The sequence below is a fragment of the Anopheles funestus genome, chromosome 3RL (assembly GCF_943734845.2).
Source record: "Anopheles funestus chromosome 3RL, idAnoFuneDA-416_04, whole genome shotgun sequence".
Taxonomy (NCBI): domain Eukaryota; kingdom Metazoa; phylum Arthropoda; class Insecta; order Diptera; family Culicidae; genus Anopheles; species Anopheles funestus.
Genome location: NC_064599.1, coordinates 12,511,700 through 12,538,298, shown reverse-complemented (window position 1 = coordinate 12,538,298; position 26,599 = coordinate 12,511,700). Strand labels below are relative to the sequence as shown.

Below are 26,599 nucleotides of genomic sequence, written 5' to 3'. Positions count from 1 at the left end.
AGAGGGAAAGCAGGGGAGAAAGTGTGACCAGCCGGACAAAAACTAAATTGCATTCGAATGGCAATGAGATGCAACACCTACAAACCAGCTGGAATTAAATATATCTTTCTCCAAATACGCATACGGGAACATCTTTCACCCGAAACGCGGTCTCTAACGGCGGTTCGTTGCTTGTTCCCTAATTTAAGTCCTCGTATCTATTCGCTTACAAGCGTCATGCAAAGGCCAAATAGCGGTACAAAACGAAATAGACCAACGAACGGAAAAAAACAGAATGATTTGAGTAGGCGTTGACATTTAATTTGCTATCATTATCATTATTTATCGGGCATTGTTACGCAGGAACCACGCCGGAACGATGCTTTGCAAACGAGATCGCCCAACGATGGACGGCGTTCTGCATCCCGCGTTGCCATATAAATGTCCCTCGAGACTGTGCGTCCGTGTGGCAGAAAGAAATACGCCCTGTTTTATTCTCTTCGCTCAACGGGCAGACGGAAACAAAGCTCAACTTCCGTACCGTAGTGGATGGCGGGATGGCACAACTAACCTTAACCGCGTGTGCATCGTGTGCAATTATATAGGAAATGTCGTAAAAACGGTGCACGCGACCTATAACGAATGAGTTCCCTGTTTTACGCGCCTGGATGTTTGTCTGTATTCATTACTAGTGATACTGAATGGATAGAAATGTATCGCTTTTTATTATGCGAATGCACCACCAGGGGAATGAATGATACGAGATAAATGCACTATTAGAAGGAAATATTTTTTCCTTACTTATTTTTCCTTAAGAAGGAAATAGAAAAAGAAGATTCACTTCACTAAGAAGATCCGATTCTACTGGAAACCATTTACGTCTAATCATGCTGTTCAACAAGTCCTCCATTAGCAGGTATCACGTAGCATATTTCCGTTCTCATTTGCCCGGCTCAAATTCCACCCAAAAAGCATAGGACAGAGCAGACAGGACACCGTGGAAGAAAAAAAACAAGAAGATCCGCTTTCCGATTCACATATTAGCCATGTTTTGTAATATATTGCGTGACATAATAACACCTCGTACTGCTCCTGAATACTCGGAGCGTAACAGACGAGAAGAGATGGTACGCGTGGAATTGCCATCGCCATTAGGTTTCTTCTGCGATTTTTTTTGTTTGGTTAGACGACGATGAAAGTGAAACCAATATAAAGAGAATCCATGGAATAAGGGGAAAAAATACGGCGAGGGAATTACCAGTATTTCTCGAGGTACGTACATGGTTGCCAATCGATGCGTGTGTGTGTATTAAGATGATTGTTATTAGACTATTGGAAGCGGGAAGGCACGCACTGCAGAAGAAAATTGAACGTATTGGAAGAAGTCAAGAGAGGCGTCATGGGGAAGTCGGCAATATTGAAACACGTATGACAATTCGGGAAGAATTCACCGTAGTTGTAGGCCTCTTTGGTGTAGTTTATGCTTTACTGATATCTGCTTATCAGACTACACACATCACGTCGACTCATCTACATTCAAACCAGAGTCTTTATTGAAGATTGAAGGATAGAAATTCAACATACATTTTTTTTGTTACCAAAAATACTATTTCTTAAAGTTCGCAATTTCAACAAAACTTGTTATATTAAAATTGAGAGTAAGAATTTGAACTACGCACTCTAATTTCCTCAAGGGTGATACCCATACAGGATTGATCCGTTTCGAGACACGTACCTTCGGAACCATCGATGACTCTCGCACCCTATCCTGAGTGCCGTGATACGAGTCTTGAACGTTCGAACAAATCGAAGAGGGTAAATCGAAACAAACGTAACAAGGCACATTTGGTGGCCTATAATTAGACCACCGTTCCGAACACTGCGTAACAAGGTTAAAACCGGTGACTTCATCCCGGCAAAAGCCACCAAATAACAATTGGCTAATTTATGTCAATTCTTTCCCCCCCAAAAAAAAAAAGGAATTCTACAACCTCACATTGTACAATCAGCAATGACCAGGGTGGTGACCGTGAGCTTGATACGCGATTGTACGATGATTTATGTCAAATGGCCTTACGGCGAAAGGAAGACGAAAGAAAGCGACACACAGAACGGTGCGCGTCTTGCTGGCGTCTGTGACAGTCAGCTGCAACAACGAGAGACGAGATTTCCAATACCGTTTGCACGTTTGCTCCCTCGGTTTACACCACAAAAGGCAAACGGGCGGACAGTCTAATTGATACAAGACAAATTCCGGCATCGCAATAAATCACAACGCCACCCGTTTGGTGCAATTATGAGTGGTACACCACTTTGCAGAAAGGAAATGGAGACAACAGCAAACAAAAAAAGGCTCAACAAAGCTCCAAACCTCAACAGACACACGTGGAGAACGGAACGTCTCATTGCGCCGTCTGCTGGTGGCGTCTCTTGTGGACAAACCTGGTCTGGCAACCGGCGATAGGCATCCGGCTGTTACGTTCATTCACGTTCCCGGTTGCATCCACGAACCGATGCATTCCCCAAGGAGTTGGAATGCCTACCGATTGAGATCATGTGCAGTAGTTTGGTATTCGCGGTTTGCTCTGTGCTGTACAGTGGAGTCGATCGAATCGACAGGCAGGTTTGGACAGGCTGGTTCCGTAGCCCGGGTTAAACTGTTCCAGCCCGGGGTAGAATCTCTCACGTACGGTAACAGGAATGACAACGTGTGTGATGTACGGATGGTTTTGCGAAATCTCTTCATTGCTGAGTGTAGGAAGAGTGTTTTTGCTTTTACGGCAATGTGATATTTGTGTGCGAGTTGTTGAAAATTAACTGACAATGAGATAATTTGTTTTGCACTTTAGTAATATTCTTTAGTATTCACTTGTATTATGGAGTAAAAGTAAGGACATCAAAACTAATTTTTATTTTTAAATCAATTCTTGATATCTTTCGTCAAAGAAAATAACTTCAGAATGATAATAACTTGCCACAATTCTTCAATAATATTATCAGAATTGCTGCAATCGACCTCTGGGTGGATAGAACGTACATAACACAGTTCACTTCCGTTAGTCTGTCACATGTCATGACAGAAACGAGAACGACCGTCACTCATCGTATCCAAAACCATTCCCGGTCGCCATGTCGGTTGGCCATGAGAACACGCTGCCAGTAACAGCACCAACAGCAGCAGGTCTCTCAGCTTCTTCTTGTGCTGGAAAAGAATGAAAATCAACTCAACAGCATACAGACATTTTTCCCAACGGCAGCAGACGAGCCAGCAGCGTTCCAGGGTTCCAGCTCGAAATGAAACGAAATCGGTTACATTGCAATTGAGATCGATGAAAAACTCGTTTGTTCGGTAGCATTTCGTGGGAAGATGGGTTTTCTAACGTTTCGAACCAGAAATCGGTTTTGGGAACAACCGTGGTTCTGTCTCGAGTTGTTTTTTGTCGTTGTTCTTTTTACTTACTTTTCCACTGTCCACTTTCCATCTGGCGCAATGGCGCATGTGGATAAAATCTCGGTTTCAGAGGAAAGATACGCGGGTTGGAAGGGTAACGTTTGTCTCTGCGATGGTCATTTAAGGAAGTCTGGCCGCCATTCAGTGCTTTATCGCGTCTTGCTGTCGGGACTGTCCCGGGCGGTAAGCTGGATGGTTTTGCAGAGTTTCTTTCCTTTCGATCTCAGTGTGGACGATATTTTCATTTTTGCTGGAGAAATAAAAAGAAATAGAAGTGATTAGTTTTTTCTTCGAATAAGTTAAATCATTTAAACTAAATATTAAAAAATTGACACTAAAATAAATTTCAAAAATCTAACACCTCTGAATCATACATCTGTTCAAATTGATCGTTAAGTGGCTTTTGATCTTCAACCTTCCCTGAATTGCCCGAGGCATTTCATGCCAAAAACCACTTTAATGGACAAAACTAACACCTATTTCGTCACTCAATTTTTCTAACGTTCAACTGCTGCTCCAGTACTTCCAACAGCTCTGCCAAGGACCTCATCATCGTCACTTTAAACCCACGGAAATCTCAAGCCCTTGAGCTTGAGTTCTGTTGGGTGCGAATAGTTTTGTGCGAAAATATGTTTGCCCTCAGGGCAATTTAAACGACACTCACTTGCAACACTTGGGTTTCGTTTTGTACTTTTTTTCCCCTGCAAGGACAACAATCCTTTTAACAGTGAATGAGCTCACAAATTCCTTTTTCATCCTTCAAGTTCCCTGCAGTGCACTATTTTGCTCCGAGGTGTAATTTACTGTAAAACACTTCAGATGATATACTCAATGCGTTGCATTTAGCAGAAAACTTAAACGCTCAGCAGCTGAACAGTGCAGAAGGACCTTGCAGAGTTGAAAAAAACTAAAGCTGTGGGATGGAGAGAAAAAACTGTAGTATTTTTTCACAATTTCCCGGATGGATGTTCGTTCGTCGTTTTATTCATCCTTTTTTTTGGATAACCCATACCGGAAATAAATGTGTTTTTATATTCCACCGGCTATGATCATGTGCTGTAGTGGAAGTTATTTTAATCGGTTGGTTGATTTTTTATTCATCTCGATCTACCATTTCCGGGCCGCACGTGCGATAAGTGCACGATCGGACTGAAGCTTTATGGTATTTTGTTTCCCCCCCCCCCCCCAACCCACTCCCATTCAGGTGGAAAATGTGTCCCAATGGCCGTTGATGATGGAGCCGCCTGAGAGTGGTGTGGCAATATTTTGTTTTATTTTTGCCCAAAGATAAAAGGAAACCTATTCGTAAAGCAAATATAGACACGTATTAACTCAACGCAAGGGCGAGCAGACGGTGCGGGTCCTTTTTATCATTTATATTAAATTTTAATTGGAAAAATAATTAATTTCCCTCCCGGTTCGGTGTTCGGTACCGATGTTGAATGATTATTTTTGTTTGTTGTATGGTTTTTCACTCGCCTTTTTTTACTTCTTCTTCGCTCCACATTTTGTTTGCTTTGCATTTCATGACGTTCTGCTGTATTGTTTTTTCTGTTTTTTTTATTTTTTTCCTGTATGTGAAAATTTTATTTTTCATTTTGCTTTTCTTCTTTTTTGCAAAAAACTTTTTGCTATTTTTTTATTTTTTTTCCATTCCTCCACCCAAGCACCGTTTTGCGGGGGGTTGGATAGTTTCAATTCTCTCTCAATTTCTGCTTTCTGTTTGCATTTGTAAAATTAATAAATTTCCATGATAATAAATATATTGAGCAGTCGCTGCCGCTGTGTACATCCTAGCGTAGGGTGGAGCCAATTGAGGAAAGCAACAAAACAGTGGAAAAAAGAAAACATAACTGCAATTGCAACTGCACCCGTGCGAGGGTGGTAGAATGCAGAACGAAAAGTATGAAACGAAAGCAACAGTAAAAAAAAACGGTTTGTGAAATTAATTTCAATTTCCGACTGATGTTTTTTTTGTGTCCTCTTTTGCTGCTGTTGGTTTTTTACTTTTTTCATTCGTTCCACGCGATTTTTCCTTGCGCTGTATATTTTTTTTCTGTTGCGCTTTTCCCATCGCCCATTTTCTGAAGTGAATGCTTTGCAATGAATAAAACCATTCAAAAGGATCATTTGTTTTTGTCGGTTTCTTTTTTTTCTGTATTTGTTTGTTTGTCTGTTTTGTCAACCATTGGGGGTTTTCCACCCAGATAATGGAGTGTTTTCGTTGGTGGATGAGTTTTTCCGCCAGGTTATGTGTTTTTTACTATTTTTTTTGTTATTATCGTTCGTTTACGTTTTTTTTGCACTCGTTTTTTTCCTGATCTCTAGGCGGAAGTGTCGCGTTTCCTATTTGAACTCAATTTGTTTATGAACGTTCGCTCGTGTGTATGTCGTTCTGATTGTAGAGAAAATTATGTTTACAAAATGCAAATATGCAGTTTCATTTGCTTGTCTGTGAAACACTTTCATTGGCAAATGATATTTTACTTCGGGTGAGGCAATTCGGTACTTGAGGTAAAAGAGAAAAAAAAGTTTTTATCTATTCGGTTTCAAATTTTATTCAAGAAAACACAACGGCCAATAAGGAAAACTTGTGATTTTCCTGTTGTATGTACCGTTCTAGTTCACCTTAGCAAATCATACCTTTCCATTCGGAGTCCCTTAAGACGTCATAACATCCTTCTTAACTCACCCACCCCGCCGACAAGGGGCCAATCCTTCCGAAACATCCGTCAAACAGTGGCATTTCACTTTCACTAGGTCAACGACCCGTACAGCTGGCAAAACCCTGGAAAAGTCCCTCTCGTTTCATGGTCCCAGACTACCTTTAACACGAAACCAAAAAAACGGCAAACTTCTGTTCGTCCTTCGCACGGTCGTAAACCCTTATTCCCTGTACAGACCGGGACGAACTTGCTCGGCATACCGATCGGCACATCCTTTTTATAGTGAAGAAGTACTTAGTATGAGCGTAGCGTCGTACACATTCGCTTCATATGTAAACGTATGTGAGAGCGTCAGGACGTTCGTGTGCGTCCCTGAGTGTGTGTGTTGTTCTTTTCCCCCGCTATGATCCCACATCCCTCCCCCTACCCTCCCTTACAATAGAATTCCGTTTTTCCGAATGCAGCGTATCCCGTTGCAGTGTCAGTGGCGCATGCAGTGCCTTTGTCTGTCCTTCTCCAGAGGGAGGCATTTTCCACCGAAAAAAGCTCCGACACTCTCCAACTTCTCGTACGACCCCAAAAACTCACACACCGTGCTGTGTTACGGAGCACGTGAGCTAGTGGAAAAGTGAAGCCAAGTAAAACTCAAATCGCATTCAAATGACGCATATTTCAATTTCACTAAGCCAGGAGGTCAAGTTCACCGACGCGCACCAACCCCAAACGACGACGATAAAGGCGATGACGACGACGATGCTGCCGACGACGGGGTGGATTCCGTGACGAATAAATTTGAATTCTAAATCGCCTTCCTTCCCCGGTGGGTCGGGGACGAGGTTTTGGGACGGATGATTCGGGTGTGAACGGTGGTTCACAAGTATCTCCGGTAGACCAGTTGCTTCATTGGTTGCCCCATTAAGGTTGCCGGCAAGCGAAACGTTCGATTGATTAGTGGCATTCTGGCAGGGTGGCTTTCCCGCCACTCTCCCTATTTCGGTGTTGTGTTGGATGAGATTTCATACGATAAGACACGAACCGGAACCGGATGCAACTCGGCAAAAGGTGACAGTAAAAGAAAGCTCGCTTTGCTAAGATTCATTCATTTTCACTCAGATCCATTCCTTCAGGCAGGTCAAGTGCAAAAGAAAGAGAAGCAAAGTAGTAGCACAAAGGGCATCCAAAGGGACTGCTTGGTCTTATTTGACTTTCAAATGATGGAGCATCAGGCTGGCCAAGCAACAGCTTCAGAACAGATGAGGATGTTGTTCCCTCAAAACTCGTGAGGTACATTTTATTATTATGAGAACTCTCTTATGTTAGAATTTAAAAATAATTTAAAGTTCATTTAAAGGTGGAAAAATACACAAAAGAAAAGTTTTAATCTTACTAACTTTGCTTGAGATATCAATCTGATTTCTTATCTCATTAAATATTTTCAATATTTTACACTTCACATTAGCTTTACTGACTGAACGCCTTATACGGAACGACATTTGTTGGTGTAATTTAAAATAAAATTTATTTCTACTTCACCGCGGAGGAAAAAACCCCTTTCCCTTCCCTTTCTGTAGGCTTGTCAGCTTGGATTCTGCAGTGAAAGCCACCGGGGAATGCCATGAGCCTTTTGCCTTCGTCAACAGTTTCCAGCCAAACCAATCACATGTGCACGTCATAAAACCCGAAACAAGATTTTCTTCCAACCGACCGGTATGTGGTTTGCAAGGTTTCTGCAGAAAATTTCCCTTTTTTCCCGCCCGTTTACGGAGTTCTCGCGCTTCCTTTTGGTAGTGTATTGCGCTCAAGTGATAGGGAAACATTTCAACGACATAATGTCAAAAGTGATGAGTCAAGCAGAAGTTACACACTCAACCCTTCGTTTTTTTCTTCAACTCTTTTGATTCTTCAAACCCAACAAAACTCACATTATTGCGTAACGTTGCAGGCGTCGATTTCGATTTGTGATTTTGGTTTTTGGGTTTTTTGAGCGCGCCTCGATGAGGATGCTTCCCCCGCACCCCATCCCAAGGGGGAATGTTGGTGCCACACACTTCAGCGGCTTCTATATTTACTTTGGAACGGCGTTTAGAGCGCATTGTGGACGTTGCCTTTCGACACTCTGCGAGCGCCGTTACACGCGTTTTGTTTATCGACACAAAATTCTGATTGCTCTTGCCCGGAACGCACGCACACGCATTGTGTCAAGAAAAATGTCAGGTTCTGTTCTTCCAACCGACAAATGACTGGAGATGGGTTGTCTTATTTAAATAATAATGGCTTTTTTTAAAAAAAAAAACTCCTTCACCCTCATAAGAACAAAGCGTGTAACAAGCTTGTCCGCCTACCGATGGTGGCCATCGTTTCCTTTAGAATGCACTTTTCGCATTTCGAACGCACTCTTTGATTTCGGGAAAGGAGCTTTTGAAAAGACGAACACGCTTCCCAAGTGGTCTCCTCTTCAGGAATCGTGCGCGATGGTTAAGGGCTTGCTCCTGCGTAGAAAAGTGAGAAGAAAAAAACTGCTGATCTGAGATGAAATAAAAGTGAAAACAAAAAACCAAAGAAAAGTTTCCAATAGGCTACGGGAACGGGAATTATTACTTCCAACACAAATCCTAACATGGTGAGCTTTCTTTCGTTTGAAAACTGTCACCACAAGGCAATGATTGTAAGGCCCCGTTCTCTCACAAAAGGGCTGAAAGAGAAGGAAGAAAAAGTATAAAAAAATGTACAAAAAAAGAAGAGGAAAAAAAAACAAGAAACCCCAACACGAGAACCACAAGCTGACGTGTTGGTAAATATTGACATTCCATCAAAAATTTGTGACAGATTTCTCATTATGATTTTACCCTTCGCATTTTTTGTGTTTTATGTTGAAAAGGTCCTCGTACGATGTTTTGCGGCTTGATCGGGAAAGAAGTGTGTGTCTGTGTGGTGCTGTCGTGTTTTGTTTACACAAACATGATCAACCGGTCAGAAATAATAAAATTTCCCCAGGAAAAAAACAGGGGAAAAGCAAAGAATAAACTTTGCTGACTCTGTTCTAAATATGGTAGTGATTTGCATGGTTTTTGAGAATAGAAAATCGAATTGATAAAATGGAAAAGAATTGTGAAAATGGAAAAGAATATACACAATGTGACAGGTATGAGTCAATTTTTTTTGTTGTAAAATAGAGAAATAATTTCAACCACCAACACACACGAGAGTTCCATCCATTTGGCACAGTAAAACCGCAACAAACAAGCTGATATTTGGTGTGTTTTGTTGGTGCGCACAGCAACGCTAGTAACAAGGTGAACACATGCCAACAACTTCACTCCGCACACCCGATGTATGAAGATATAAGGGCACGCGCGGCATGCCCACTCCGCAGAAAAAGCACCCTCCAGCACCGAGGACATAAAACCGTACCGCAAGTGTTTTTAATTAGCTCGTTCCGGTGCGCTGTAAAGTGGCGATTTACTCTGTGGCCCTACTGCGGCCGCACGCACGCAGAAGGTGGCAACAAATTTTCCCTTCAACCTGAGGGTGGGTAGGAGGGTAGGTTTGCAAAGTTGCGCAAAGAAATCCAGGACTATCGTGACGTCGGGGGGTTTTTTGGTCGGGTTGGGCTATAATGTTGCGGTTGTTCCTGAAGGAAGTTCCCCCCTGGCTTGGTGTGCTATTCGGTTGCGTTCCTAGCGGTGGGCTGTTGTAATGAGTAAAAGTATTTCTTCCTTACTTTGGCCGAGTGAAAATTGTGCTGCTGTTGCTGCTGCTGTGTGCAAAAGTTCTACGCTATTGCCCGCACGGAACTTCTGGGCGACCGTGCGTTCCAAGGATAAGTGGAACATAATTTAGTTGCGGCGTTAAACTTGCGGTGCACGGTGTGAGTTATTGTTACTTCGTTAGCGCAACCTGGTGTGGGGAGGAGTTGCCTGGAATGCAGATGTGTGAGGACCGACTAAGGTTAGGTATACGAGAAAGGCAAGATGTGGAATTCGGTATTTTAAATGTTTCAATTTCGAATGCCCCATTACTGTGGGGGTTTAAAGATAATGTACTATATTTTATGAATTACCTTACTGTTTTAAAGTTTTAAACACATAGTTTACTTTCAATTTTACACATCATGAAGATCTGTACAATTTCCAGCATAAACGATTCAAAACCGAAACGTTTCTTATCACAAATCATAAAAACGGGCACTAAACTGTTCCGCCATCATCAGAGCATTTGTGAATCAGGCATGTCGAACCCCCGCCCGACTCTTCTAATTCCAAATAATCTCACGCGAACGATCCTCCCTTTCCGAGTGGAAGAAACTCATCAAGATAAACTAACGGAACCTTTTTGGAGAACCGGTCATCAAAGCGTCGTCGATTTGCCTTTCCCGGGTTTGGTTGGTGTACCTTCATCAAAACGTCATACAGGGATGTATCAAAATCGCATTATCATCTCTTCAAAGACACCCTACGGATGGACATTCCTATTGCCTATGATCCACAACCATAGATAGCCTTTGGTTGTGGCGAAAGGAAACCCAGCGACACTTGCAAACGGGTGTCCAACGGGGTTCATTATCATCATCACCATGGTGCGGCAGGGAAGCTACACCCGGAACGGCTTTTCAGCCTTTGCCAATCGTGGCATATGTCACGTTTCGGTTGCTCCGGAACAGTTTGTAGGATTTTTTTTTGTAGTTGCTCGTTCGAATCCTTTGCGGTTCCCCCCGCAGGGGTTCTCATCGACACCCTTCTGGGTGGGTTTTTCTCTTCCTGAAGATTGTTCCCGGACGTTTCGGGGCACAGAAATATGGAATTGCCAGAAAGAAATAAAAACACACGCTAGAACAGGGAAGACAAACGTCACCGATTGGACGTCCTCAAGGGTGAGGTGGCCGATTAAAGCCGCTTTTCTGTTTTGTCATTTCAATCTCATTTTCTGCACTGACGCCCTTTTCGGCCACGCTGCCAGCTTACGCCGTAAGCCCCTTTTTTTTTGGAAAGACAATCAACGATTGATCGGTTTTGGGTACCCGATGCTGCGCGTGTGACCATATCGCGTGCGATTGTATGAGGATGTAGGGTGAGTTTTTTTTTTGTAAACCAAATGGAAGAATTGGGAGAAAATTTTAAAACATCAATCAATCAATTATTAATAACAAGTTAAATCCTTCCAAGCAGTGGTGGCGGAACGGATTTTCTTCGCAAATCGCCGTATGCCGTTCGGTGACCAATGAAATGCAATGTCCAAAAAGGGATGATTCGTCCCTCCAAGATGCAGCTACTTCGCTTACTTTAGCAACTATTCGCAACAAAGAATTCTTCACCAAATGAGCTAATAAGAAGCGGCACACAAACTCGACTCCTTTCTTTCTTTCCCAACACAAAAGAAATGACAACTTGACTTCATTTTTCAAAAAGAAGATGAAAAAAACTCATCTCAATAGCAGCTCGTTGAAAGAGTGCAGACGTTCCTGAGCACGCAGTGTTCGATTTATCCAAAAAGGACCCGCTTCCAGTCACGATTGCTTTCGCACACAACAGCACCATCCACTTGACGCACAATACCCTCCAAACATGGTGAACCCCTCGGCAATATCACCAATCACCTCGTAACGCACCCCGCAGGGTACGAAGCGCAACACCCGCTGTGAAGGCCACAAGGGAACAATATAGCGCTTCTCCTTTCGTGCAATGCAAGCGCCAGAACGCATCCCGGTCCCGGTGGATTGGCCGGGTTAGCCGAAATATTCACCCCCTTGGAAAGGTGCAACGCGTAAGCTAATCTCGTGTCTCGATTCACTTGCGCCTTAATTCTTTCCAATTACAATTACACCATAATGTGTAAACTGAGAGCGGTCCGTTTGTCCGCGGGCGATTGATACCACCATACGCGGGAGTGCGTCGTCCCCGGTATTCCCCGGGTGTGAAAGTTGGAAAAGTGTAAAGAATGGGAGTTAGCTGTTTCCAAAGCCTAATTAGACAATTTAGTGCAACCGGAGGCAGTTGGTGGTGGGCTAATGAGATGGCTATTCGGGTCGGAAAGTGTACGGCCGAACGTCTCTATTAGGATGGGTTTGATGGGCATCGGGGTATTGTGTCGGATACAAGTGCGAATTCGCAAAAGGTAAGTTTTTTTGCAATACTTTTGTTGATTCTAACAACTAGTGAAGGGATTTTTTAGACGATTGAAGATCTCCAATATTGAAGAAAATTGAACTAGAAATTTCACATGATATTCATTTGATTATCGGAAGTTCAAGAATTCCTCGAGAAATAGATTACCGGAATATAAGATTACCGAAGACTAGAATCATAAGATTACCGGAATGCTGAAAGTTCAAAAATTCCTCGAGAAATATACAACTCCACGGTGACATTAGACGTATTTGTATATAGTGTGGTTTTGTTAAATAGGATTAAGAACTTAGGATGTAAAACAGTTCAACTAACTGCGCCCGACCACTAACCGAATTTAAACCCGGAGTTAAAATCGGATATTAATTCGGAGTTAACATTAGAATGCAGCACCGGAGTTAACTCAACTTCGCAGTAATTCGGAATCAATTCAGGATCCGGAGTTATTGTTCAGGTAATTACTCCGGAGTTAAATCTGGATTAATCTGGTGTAATTATTTCGGAGTATACTCCGGTTTTTATACGTCGGAGTCAGAGTGGATTCATGAATCCCACCACCACCACTACACTGAACTTCATCAAAACTCATCAAAATTCTTAATGCGCGCAGATCTTCAACATATTGAGTTGGAGTCTGAAGAGCGGTACCAAAATTTAATGCTAAATTGTTAATCAAATACTATCAATGAATATGCATTACTACTATTACTACTGCAGAACTTTGGAAAACTTAGAAAACAATTTTAGAATATATCGTCTCTCAAATAAGTAGCACGGTATCACGTTTTTGATGCAATGGCAACTAAATTGATTTTAAACACACATTTACGATGCTCTTTTTTATGGTCACCTCACTTTAAACAAAAGAAAATGTATTCTTTTATAGCACGCAAAATACAGAAATGGCTGCAATTCGAACACCCCATAGAATCCAGCAATAAAACCAAAACGGAACGGATCTCCTCACTTCGTGTGCATCCCCGGGAATTTCAAACCGAACATCGTTTCACCATTCTTGTCAAGTAAGCAAATCCTTCAGTTTCATCCACGGTTATTACAATACTCAGTCAACGGACAAGCGGACAGCTTGACGACGATGCAGCGCAAAAAAAGCGCAACAAAAAAAAGAGAAATGTCGACCAAAAAGCGGACCACATTTCTTCGCAACGCAAGCACCATAAGGAACTTTCTGTTCTTGACGGCTATAAAATTTGACGACCGGCTAAAGAGGGACGGAAAAAAATGCGCGTTCAGATCACTGTTGGTGTCATCCACCACACGGAAAGGACATCCACTGGTAGGATAATGTTTTTTTTTTGTGTCTGTTGGCCGGGCTCTGTTCTGTTCGGACAGTGCTTACAAGCTCCATTACCAGCGTCTTACGAGTGTCATTCCGGTTCCTCATTCTCGACATCGTTCCGCCGTTATCATTGAGCCGAATCGGTTAAATGGAAAGCGAATTGGAACTAGATTCAAAAGCGAAACATAACAGCAGCAGCAGCAGCAGGAAAAAAAACTCAATTGTCAAGGGTTAGAGAGCGTTGGGGAAATAGTTGAGTTGAGTTTTTTGGTCTTCTCCCTATTATCTTTCCTACCCTGATGGCCTCTTAATGTTCACCCTTACAAGTACGCACGAACAGAGGAATTTCTTATCAGTTCAATGTCGAATGTGTTGTGGATGACATCGACAGCAAATCGCCCCAAACATAAAAGGGGTTTTTGGTACACATCGGAAGGGTGCACGAAACGTACCAGCGAAGTTCCTTGCCGTAGTCAAAAAATCATTCCGTGCGGAAATCTTCCCGTTGGAAAAGCGAAAAAAAAACTCAAACGAGCAAACGAAAATCCAAACGATTCTCGTCAACTGAAATGTTCGTCCATTTCTTCCGTTGGCCATTTGTTCCAGCGAGTGAGTTTTAGGATTAGTCGATAACGGCCGGTTCATGACCTTTCGAGTGCGGAGAGTTTATGAGAAGTTGTTCAATTTTTTTTTTTTTTGGTTTGGGTTTGGACCACCTTTCCATCTAAGAACCCTGTCCTGAAGGTTGCTTCGGGTTTTGTTTCGCAAACAGTCAATTGCCGAACCGACCGGAAACAGTTGTTTAATTGATGTTTTAATTACTTCGCGCTAGCGACCGGTAGGCTGGTTAAGGAATTTCATGAGCCATTCCGTCATTAAAACGCTCCTTGACACTTGATCCCTTGAGATTGAGGAGGGTCTTCCGACATGGTGGAAAGGGGCCATGACAAGTTCTCGATTTTTAATGGCATCATTTCGAGGCTTCCGGTGGGGAAAGGTTTTGATTTGATGGTGACCATCTGACACGGTTGTACTTGACTTTTGACACATTTACCACTAAGTGGAGATTGACTTGTCTGACTGAGCTGGGGATGATTTCTTAAATTTGCCAACAGTCAAACAACGAAGGAACAGTTTTATGAAGCGATACAACAGCATGCAATAAAATGCATCCGCCAACGTCAGTAAAATGCATCATCTCGGCCGTGTTTTCGTGTCAGGCTTTGATGGATTCGGTTGACGAGTGCAGCTTTTTGGGTCTGCGTGGGAGAAATCTCTTCACCCTTTCAAAAGTGAAGTCAAAGATGGGAGAAGTCATTAACATTTTGGTTCGCGTTTTTTTGTGTTTCTCGTGTGTATTCCGTAGTTTCGTACGCTAATATGTGCTAAATGGCTTTAATGCATTTCAGGTGTGATGATATTGAAGTTTCTTTTTTAATGCACAACTTAGTGAGTTGTGGAGCTTTGTTCTTTGTTGTGGAAAATTCTATAAAAAAACGAAAAAACTTAAAACTTGTCATAATCTTAGTCATTGATAGGAAGAAAAAAGTTTGATTATTTTTTAGTATTACTTTTAATTTATTTTTCATGTCCTATTTTCAATATTCCTCAATGTCAAACTAGTAAAAGTATTCATTTTGAAATTTAAACAAAAAAAAAATAAATCAAATTTGATCATCCCTCAGTACGAGACCGAAGTCTGTCCTGCACATATTATCCCAGCTGCATGCGTGTCGATATTGCTTTAAATCCCCGGAAAAAATAAGATAAAAAAAACACCAACGCATCACCTAAGCATACTCCTGCATATCAGCTCTCGCTTTCTGGCCACAGAAACCAACCACAAGCGATGCTTTCCACCAGCGTAATGCGTGAAGAAGGGTGAAAAACATTTCACCACAAAACCCCCTTAAGATCCATCCGATCCGGGTTTTCCCTCGCTACCGTTGATAAAGGCCTGGGAGGTGAGGAGTAAAGAGAGAAGAAAAATCCCCCCTCCCACCCTCAACACACCAACCTTGAGGATGTACGAGCGTAACGAACGGGCGACAAAACCACACACGTCCCAAGCCAATCCCAAGCCTGGCTCGTCGCTTGCCATAATTTTTGAGCCTAATATCATTTTCCGTTTGCCGTGTGCTCAATTTAAAAGGCCCCCGGCTTGACGGTACGATGTACCAACTGTCAAAGGACTGCCGGCAGTATACTGGCCCCTGTAACGAGGGGTTGATTTAAGACTGAAATCCCAAACAAAACGCACGCGAAAATGTGACACCGTATCGTCGCGTGCCTTCAAGGACTGGAAGGGATTTTAAAGGCAGCGTTTCGGTGAGCACCATGCTTTCCGGTGGTCTGATATTTCTGATGCTGTGTGGGGAAAGAAGTAAGAAAACCTCGAATGTACTTTCACCACACAAGTACAAGTGGAACATTTTCCGCGGAAAATTCACAATGTCACTACCTCGTGTCGCGTTGGTTTTGTGTTTTGCGGTTTGAAATTGTTCGACACATTTTGAAACACACACAGTTTTCGAAGTATAGTAGTTCGGCAATGTTTTCTGGGGTTTTCGCCTGCTGCTGACATGTTCGTTCGTTGGCTGTTTTTCCGGTCGGGGGTTTTCCCCCGGATAAGTGTTGCCGTATCGGTAACAGCTGGTAGTAAGCGAGTTTTGAAAACCGTCTGACGCACAAAAGATTGAGTAAGAAGGGCCATTTCGATGTTCCAAGGCGATCCGGTTTGCGATTGGATTGATTGAGAAACTTCTGCGGTGGAAAATGTGTTGTGCACTGTTGCCGAATCGGGATGTTACAACCGTAAGGGAATGTAAAATGTGTTTAGTTTTACTACAGAAACATCACAATCCACAATGTGCGCAATGTGGCTCCCGGACGCGGAGTCTGTTGGAAAGTGAGCCAAGGTCAATTTTATTTCATGTTCCCTTTTTTTCAATTTTGCAAATAAATCTTGCAAAAAGAAACGCAATTTACAATGCAATTTGATCTTTTCGCATTGAAATGCATTCCCGAAGATTATGATGTAACGCTTCTAGGTGTCAATCGTTTTGCATTTCTGCACAAACGTCGTCCCATTGTCGGTTCGTTTTGCTCGCTGTAAAGGCGATGCACCACTCCCAATTGGACAGATTAATTGATTTATGCCCTTCTGAAGCTAGCTGAACAACCTCCACACACGCCCGGCTAAACATGCTAAACGAGATATTGATGGCAAATCGAATCGATCTCACGCGCCATCGGCCCACGGATCTTTCGGCCGCTGATCGTGCGGCTTTTGATGGGAGCAGTTCAACTTTTGGTTAGGAAACCTTTGTTTTGCATTGACACGTTGTTAGTAGGAGGTTTGTGTTGGATGTTTTTTCTTCTTCCTTTTTTGCTACATTTCACAACAAATAAAACTCATTTATCATTTATTGAATAATTTAATTGAGTTATAAAGCAAACATCAAAACAAACAATATGAGTTGAACTTTTGTTAACAAAATGGTTTATTTTTTAAAATGTGTTTTCCTCATCAGATAAAAGAAGCTTCTTGTGAATTGGTTCGAATTAAAAACAAAAAGATGTGGTTCATCAAAATGAAAACATTATCACACATTTGTTTTTCCAACACCCGCCATATTTTTTTTCTTCTCTCCCCCATGGGGACAATCGTGACTGAATTATGTTATGCAATCAAACATTTGCATTCTTTTATGAGGTGTAGATGAGATGAATTGAAATCAATTATGGTAACTGGTTGAAGGTTTTTTTTCTCTTCCTTCTCTCTCTCTCTCTCTCTCTCTCTCTCTCTCTCTCTCTCTCTCTATCTCGTCGAAGCTTTTGTTCGATCCCAAAATGGGTTCGTGTTTGTTTTACGTTTGATCAATTTTATGAACTGCCCATTTAAATGAGCTGAACATGGTTTTTATATTTTATTTTCACACTGCCAATTAATATTGGCACGCTGGTATTAAACAAACTGCAGCAATTAAAGAACGGGTGTGTTCTTATCAATTTTACTTAATATTTGTTAATTTAAAAAAAAACGTAATTTTACGCTTCAGAGCATTCCATTTAGCTAGTTTTGTATTTATTTGCAACATATTAACCAATATTAAATTGAGCTTATTTTGCCACTCTCAGCATATTTATTTCAGCAGCATCTAATTGAGGCAACGAGCAACGTATTGGAAACGTTTGTTAGATTTTTCGAAACGAAATTTCCCACCCCCAGGCTCCCGCTTTTCCGCGATGACAAAATCGCCACCCAAAAACATGCTCGTTTGACAAATCGCAATCAAATAATTTCGAATGCAAATAGTATCCATTAATAACAACAATAATGATCGCCGTAATGGAATAATTGATTGATTAGTTGTTTATACGACCGCAGCCCCGCGTGGTTAGAGTTTTTCCTTACCGCCCGCAAAAAAGCGCCAAACCACAATGATGCACCACACCACACACACGCGCGAAGCAAACCGAGTGAAGCCTAATACAAACTAACACTTTTCACAGCCATTAGCGTATTGCGCACGTTATTCGAATTTGCAATAGTTACGAATGAATGAACTCGATGATTAGGTTGTCGCAAAAGTAGCCCGCAGCACCCATGTTTGGGGTGTTGCGTCTGTTGGGGGTGGTAAAGGAGGGGGTGGTAGTTTACCAGGTCTCCAATTTAGATTGGAGTGCATTTCAATTGGCTCCGAGGCTGCATTAGGGTTCTGCATTATCCTGTACCGGACCCTGTCCCTTCCCTTCCCGGTACTTCCGCGTCCCGATTCACCTGGATTTGGGGTCCGGGGTCAAAGAAAGAATTCGATCGAATAAATAAATTTTAAATTTATGACGTGCAAATTAGATAAAGCATTATTATAGCTTGACCTCCTCTGCTTTTCTCCCTTTCCCTACCCTACTAGTCCAACCCGGCATGATGTCGATGGTTTTGCGACTAAATATCGATCACGTTTTTCTCTCGAAGTTACGTGATGAGAAACATTTTGTGAGATAATTGGAAAGCTTCCATCAGTGTGGTGTCGGGGTTTTTTTGTGATTAAATAAAATTTGTTCAAATCAATTATAAGCTTTTAATGAGAAGATGTTTAATAATTGAGCTTTTATTAAAAAAAAATCACAAAAATTTACTAAAATGGCATCATTTTTCACTTTACAAACAAAAAAAATGAGTAAATTTGTTGTGCAAATTCCCTGCGAGTCTTCGTTTCATTCAAATCACAACATCCAAAGCGTTTTGCTGCGAAGCTACAGCCATTTATTCACTAATTTTCCACACCACATTTAACCCCGACCGACAAGCGTTATCATCATGTTCCGGGGGGGAGGAATCGATGATGATAAAATTTTAATTAGAAGATCAAAATGGTTTTACGCTTGATTGTGATATGATCCGATGTGCTAATAAAATGAACGATAGTTTCTCTCTCGTTTTCTTTTTTTTTTGTTGAATTTCCATCCCATCATATCCTTCACCGGCACATTTTAATTCACATCACACGTATGCCACAAATGATTGAAATACATCTCCCGCGTCACACACAAACGTCCGAATGGAGGTGAAAACCGGCACGTACACTAAAAACCGCAGGCACGCGGATGCATTTTGCAGCCGATTGATCCCGCTGCTACTGGTTTTCGGCGGTACCCTGGATGGGTATACCATTATTAATTGATCGACGAGTCGCAATCCATTTTTAATAAACCATTTGCTACCGGGCCCGGGATGGGATCTCGTTTTTAACCCGGGGAACCGACAGCATATCGTACGAGTTCGTCAATTAATGAGCATTAAGCTTATGGCACGCGGTCACACCGTACAGTGCGAAGTGTAAAGCCGACAGCCGATCGTGCATAATGAAGTGATTCAACGATTCAATGAACCGACCTGAAATGAATAATCGAAATGAATCGTTCGTTCGTACAGGGCGCGACGTTCGATTGCAGTGGACAAGCCCCACCGTGCATCTAGAGCGCTTTACTTTTGCAGAAAAATGGTTTCTTAGTCAAACTGCGTCTTCTGTGAGACATGAGCATTTTGGAAAAGGTACAAGAAATGATTAATTACCCGTCAATCAGCTGCAGCGCGATATGGAATCGAGGCAAGTCAATCACGCTTGAAATGATGAAGTTACGCATAGTCAAGATGGCGTCTAACTGTTAAGATTTTGACAGAAATATTTTATGTCAGTTTAGTTTCACAGTTGTTTTGTTTTGCTATTATACTTCAAAAAATGACAAATATTTTTTTAAGGAGTAAAAACATTGTTTGAAGCATTAAATTGTTGGTTAAGTTTTATGTATGAGTAAATTTTTAGTAGTAAATGAGTAAATTTAAAAAGTAATTTTAAAAATATATTAAATATTACTTTTTGCTCTAAATTATTGCTCTCTCTCTCTCTCTTCTTGGCTTAACGACCTTAGAGGTCATGCCGGCCATTTCTTGCTTACTAGACTTATTTTACCAAGTAGACGAGTAGTCTACTAGCAATCCTTGCTACCGGGAAACGATGCGGATGGGATTTGATACCCGGTCCTGTCGTATAGAATCGGTGCTCTTTATCACGTACACTGCCAGGTCGTCCCAACAAATTATTTTTAAATAAAATAACAAAAACAGCAACAATTCTTAGAGTTTCTTTCGAAAATATCGACACAACTTGTCACTTTATAGCTATGTTTACATGCTTCTCATATTTAATTTCCTTGAACGGTGCATAGTAGTTGGCGTTTACATTAACCTTCACCCATCAAGTGACCAAACAACATTTAAAAGAAAAAAATCGCATACAAATCGTTTCATTTCGCTAATCCACATTTGATGAGGATCACGGTGTATGACCACGATATTAAATGGAATAATTTGCTACATTCTGGCGTAAGGTGAATTTTACGACTTTTAAACCATCCCAAACCCCAAACCTCGTCAACCACGGTTTATGATGGACCATAAATTTCAATGACAAATCGTCACCCAACAGCTATAGTAGTAGTAACCTGGGACTAACCAGGAACCTTTTTTCTTCTCGCACCCGCAACTCTACGTTAATGACTTCATCTACTGCAGACGCACACGAAGTTTCCGTACGCAGTTTCCATTCGATCGTGTGGGCATTAAAGTGTGCGTTCAATGCAACGTGCAACTGGTTTAATCGAATCAAGCTTTAATGCTCAGTGTCATCCACATACACGCGTACCACGCACAGAACCCGATTGCAACCTCTCCCTCCTCGCAGGATTTGATGGAAGTTCTCATCGTGAAACAATCCTCACGCAGTGAACACAAGACAACGATCATGAAGTATGAAATAAAATGTATAAAACAGAAATGGTAGACAAAGATTCACAATAAACCAAAAACCACCTACACGCGTCTGTATGGACGGGCGAGCGAATGAATCATTGCTCAAGCGAAACTGGTTACCGATTTGTATCGCATTTACGCGCGACAAGGGACACGATCGCACGTTCCCAAAAGGCGAAGCCGAAAAAAATGCGCGCACCATCACCCAAACAAGTTGGTACCAGCCGAAATGGTTTATAAAGGCGCTCCGCCAAGCGTAACAATATTTAATACAATATAAATGTACAAACAAATCGAAAGTGGTGCTCTCTGCTCCGGCATTAAAAGCACACATTGCGCTTGGGCCAATGTGTTGAAAAATTAACAACAACTTGAAGCATTGGCTTACGAGGATCCCGTGGAAGGCGAGAAGCGAGTAGTAAGGAAGTTTTGTTTTGCGGAAGATGCAACACAAATCTGTCCGAGGTTTGTTTGCAGTTGTTCCGAAGTTTTGCGTTGGTATACCGGTTGCCTCAACCGATTGCCTGGGCGTTTATTTCTCAATTGATCATATCAATGGGGATGTTAATAATAATTTAGAACTGGTAAGATTGATCGGCGGTATAGGGGTGTGATACGATGCTGGGTAGATTATACTTAAGTGTTATTATTTTGGGAGGCGTATCACAAGCTGAAGAAAAAAAAAATATGCAAAACATTTAGCAATCAAAATATTTTGCGATCAACCTTACTATTGCTGAATGATAAAAAAAGGTGATCATGGCTTCTATTCCTTATATTAAAAGCGGAAGAAGATGTGGAGAAGGATAATCTGTTTCTAATTTTTCGATCCTCCTCAAACGTCCATCCCGCCAGGGTTGGATCTTCTGCACCAACCAACGAAACAGGTGACAATGAGCCGATCGGCTCGCTCGATCCTGCACCATTAATTGATACCCCATCGAGCGAGATGTCAAATCTAATTTATGATCCATTATTCACAATTTATGCTGCGGTACGAGATTTATACTCACCCTACCCGGTTGTCCGCTTGTCTAAAGACCTGCTTAATCCCATCCTACTACTACGACGGTGTTTTTTTTTCTTCCTCCAAAAGATACGCTTTTGGGGGGGCAACCGTCTCCAAGATATTGGAGCTCCGTAATGTTCGGCATCGAAAATCTTCACCTTTTATCCTCCGGGGTTTTTTTCTCTTCTACGCGATTTCTTGCTCCACGTGGTTTTAGCTTTGCCAATGATCGACATTTGTCCAAAGTACAACGCTCATCTGCCGGGACTGGCATCTCATGCGTCGTCGCTTCTTCGTTTCTTTTTCACCTCCCCACTCCCTCCTAGACAAGAGGACATTGAAATTTGCATATTTTAGTGTGTCTGGTTTTGTGCCGGGCGCTACGATGTTCTATCAGCCGCACAGGAGGGAGTCATCTATTGCCACCAATTTAAAAGACTGAAGGAACGATTGTTTGGTAGATTTTTTTTGGGAAAGAGCTAAGGCAGTAAAATAAAAATCTGTCCCCAAAAAAATGCTCCGGCGCAATAATCGTAAAAGTGGACTTTATGATTTATTGTGATAGCTTGGAAGGCTTTTCCGATGAGAACTATTCTTGAGAATGTTGCTGAAGGCCTTTTTTGCGTGCTTTTAGATAAACTTGAAGAATTTTAAACTATTGCCTATAACTTTTGAAGTTTGAATACTATTTTGGATGAAGTTATCGTAATTCATCTTCATTTAGAATAACTTCAAGAATATTTATTGGAAAACGACCTCACTAGTAACTCTGGTTACGGCAATAAAGATAAAACTTTGTCGATCGCCACTCCTCTCAGTGAGCTGAAATCGATCTTTGCAAGACAACCTTGCTGGAACCACTGGCCCGAGACAAGTTGCATTTCGATGTGAGCTAGTTTTTATCAACCTTCCTTGGAAAGGGCGTTACAGCAGAAAAAAAGCTTCTCTGTTGTTCATAAAAAAAAACCAGACCAGGGGCACCTGGTCCAGTGTGTACCCGATAGCCCAACCCTTTGCAGTGCACATTTCGACGTAGATCTCCATGGGCATACACTGGTGATGATAATGAAAATGAAGATGATGGTGTTTAATAGACGATTTGCTGTAGTTTTCGCGTTTTACCTTAAGGATCTTTTTTTCTTGTTTGTAAATTCGTAGCTCACTGCCTTGTCACATTCGGAAAGGTGGTCCGGTAGCTAGTGGATGTCCTCCGGGGGAAAAAATGTAATCCTCCATCGTGACACTCCGCTCCTATCGAGGACAACCACAATGACACGGCAGCAATTGCAAAGTGCGAATTGCGAGTACAACCCCCGGCTGATCAGCACAGCTGCATTTAATGTGTTTCTGTTTCTTTCGCTCATGGACCGTGCCGTAATCAATTAAATCGACACACTTGACAAAATACAAATTGCTCCTCTCGTCTAGCTCTCTCTCTCAACCAGGTGGTGGAATAAAAAGATCCGTAAGCTATCGAAATGGTTTCGAAATTTAAAAGCTTTTTTTCATCTCCCGAAAGCTCTACATTTGCAGCATACCGGCCAGCGGTCGCGCTGTAAGTCAAGCTCGGAAAAGTACAAATTAATATAATATAAAAGATATATCTCCACACAAAACACTCGGCACCGCACCACCCCTGAACTGTTCGTTCCGCATCGATCCACAATCCACACAGAAAATGAAATAAACATTCTTCCGCGATAAATAATTCATCTTGCACACCGGTGCTGCACCGGTGTCAGGAAGGTTGCATCACTTTCCGGTTACACATATTTCATCAACTGTCAACTGCAGTTGGCCGTCCGCGATTGGTGCGCCTGCATGGATGCGGAGACAGCGAAAAACACGTGGCAATTTACTGGTTTTTTATTTTATTTTTTATTCCGCGTTTTTATTTTACTCTCTTAAAGCTGGTTTTTTGCTTGACATGCAGGAAATGAACGGTTTTTTTAGCTTGCGATGAAGATGAAGGTTTACCTCGAAATCGCTTATCGGTTACACACATTGCAATTTACAGCATTACACTGGAACTCTGCTCACTTTGCAAAAAACCGTTGAAGTGAAGCGTTGAGTACGCTTTGTGCTGATTGACGCTATAAAAGGTTTTTTTCCGAAAAAACTAGTTCTAATACGTTCACATTCTACCGCATGGTAAAACAATATTTTCCTCCAAACCATATTATTTGTACAGCAAAAAAAGAGAACAATATTCCACTCCAAGACAACACCCGTTTGCTGAATATGGCGAAAAACAAAGCCAGTTTTGTTGCCATTTTCAAAATTACTTCCATTATCCGGGCGATGACTTAAAGTTAATCCGCAATTTATGTTTACTCGGTTAATTTATCTTCATTCTTGCAACCAAGAAGAAGAAAAAAAACACACAAAACCCCGGGACCGAATCGACTGGACCTTCCTAGGGATCAGTACTGGCTTTCGGTACGTCGCACCAACCACAACTTTGCATTATGTTTTTCCCCCTTCCCAGCATTCCCAAAAAAACCCCCAAAAACCCTACCAAGCCATGGGATGCTGCCTTTCCCACGTGCCGTCCGCATTCTTTGGCCTGGCCACTCGTGTGTAAGACGCTTTCGGCTTCATTACACCCCGGGATGCTGGAGAAAAGAATTTCGCCCGTGAACAGAAAACTGTGGACGAAATGGACGTGCGAGGACAGAACATTTCGCTTTGCTTCCTACTAGTACACCGGTCCGTGTTTCGTCAATGCCGGGGAGTTAGATAACGATAGCTTCTAAGGAGCAGTCATTTCTAGGCTTTCTATTTGATTTGGTCACGTACGACGGTCGCTGAGCCTTACTTGACTTTGGGGCGGGTTTTTGCTTATTTTCTACCATTTTTCCCGCCGATACTTCCCTCGGTGTTTGTGTGTCCCTCTCTATTCCTACATCCTGCCGAAGATTTTCCGTTTGTGGAACGTTTTGCAAAGAAAATTTTCTTCTGCTTCAACGTCAAAACCGTGAACTTGATGTTGCTGGAACAGATCATCTACAATTTTCCAGTCATCCTGGTGTTTCGACAACGATTGCAAATCACCGACAGAGAGCGAGAAGGACGAAAAAAATGACAGAGACCCGGGTAATGGTGGAAACCAAATGAATCAAACAAAAAAAAAAAGGTAAAAGTTGTGTCCATGAACACAGCCAGAATTTGTAAAAAACTTACAAAATGGTTAAATTTTTGATCAGAATTTAATTTTTTATCAACCGGCGAAAGCTCAACGATGACAAATTGTGGAGTATTTATTCGGTCGAGGGATAAATCTTTCTGTGTGGAAGATGAAGGACTTCTTTTGACCTATTCCTTTTGCTGGAAAATTTTTGGGTAAAGGAAAATAGGAAAATAAAGGCAAATTCTTTACAAGTAACTAAACCAAACTCACAGAAACTAAATCTCGATATAAAAAATTGGTAGTACAATCTTTCTTTATCCATATTTGCGATCCTTTACTTACACAAATCTCTTTTCTTCTCTTCATACAAGTATTGTTTATTTATAGAAACAGATTATGAGGCTTTCGGTATATCCCCACAAAAAACCACACACCCGGACCCTTTCGAGTCGTACGATAAGTCACGCCAATAATTTCGTACTCACTTTTCGGTTTTTGGGGGTGCTAAGTGGTTCGGTCGTTTCGTTCATACATAGCAACTATGAATGCGTGTGTCATTTTTTATTGTTTACATACTCCCCCAACCCTGCGCGGCTTTCAACCCTGGTGCGGTTCGTACTTCTAACCAGATAAAGATAATCTTTTGAATTCGATACTAAACCTACGGCAAGAACATTGTCCCCGGCGCTGTGGCACACTGTTGGGCAAAAGGTTTGTCTGTTCTCGGTTTGTTTTCCCGGTTCCCCGGTAGAAGACACACGAGTCTCCCGAGGGCAAAACCGTACACCATGGGACAAAATTTATGGTGAAGCAATATTTACGATTATTGTTTCCTTAAATTACAAATAAATCGACCGATTCAAATTCGCCTTTTAATTTTAAACTTATTTCCCTGCTGCTGTTGGCTTTGTTGGCTGTTGGGCGGATTTCGAGTGTTGCTCTCTGTCTTGGGCCGCACGCTATCCCACCCCGGACAAGCGCGTACAGCTCGAAGTCACATTTCATTGTTTGTATTTTAAACGTTAGCTCACTTGTCGCGCACCCTGCCGAAGATGGCACTGAGGTTTTTTTTTCGTTTTTTGCTACTTCCTTTTGTTGCTTAAGCTGCGAGGGTGGTTTCCACCCTGTAGGAGAAGAATTTGCGTTAGGAAGGCAGGAGAGAAAAAAAGCGTCACCCCAAAAAAAGGTTTTTTATCTGTGTGTAATGCTAGGCTTCAGTTTTTTTTACTTCAAAGAGGAGTGAAGAGAGAAAAGAAAAAAAACACGTAATACCGTCGAAATAAAACATGCTGTAACGAAGAGAGAGAGAGAGATAGAAAAAAAAGAACATTCGAATCTATTTCGATGTTTCTGTGTGTAAAATTCTTCCCACCCCTCACCAGGAAAAAAAAAGAATCCAAAAACGAACTGTTCCTAATCGGACAGTTGTACATGTTTTTTGTCCAATGTTGGGGAAGAATTGTAGTATTTTTTTTTCTTCTCTTCCTTTCTCAGCTCCTGCGTCTTCTAAATTGCGGCCAGGACAAATTTAAACTTCAAATTTGTCGCAATGGCTGACTGCACTCCGTCAGACTCATTGACTTCTAATTATTTTTTGCCCTCCCTTCTGACAGGAGTCTTCCGTGCG

General features: G+C 41.8%; 1 protein-coding gene across 2 annotated transcripts in view; it reads right to left on the bottom strand.

Annotated features, from left to right (window-relative positions):
• Positions 1 to 1,949: 1,949 nt before the first annotated feature.
• Positions 1,950 to 26,599, bottom strand: part of LOC125771495 (uncharacterized) — a 145,022-nt gene continuing 120,372 nt past the window's right edge. For both annotated transcript variants that reach the window (XR_007419310.1, XM_049442180.1), the window contains one exon: positions 1,950 to 3,680. Coding sequence is in view for 1 of the 2 variants with exons in the window: in XM_049442180.1 (XP_049298137.1) it covers positions 3,580 to 3,680 (101 nt within the window). In the remaining variant the exon portion in view is untranslated. The remainder of the gene's footprint in view (positions 3,681 to 26,599) is intronic.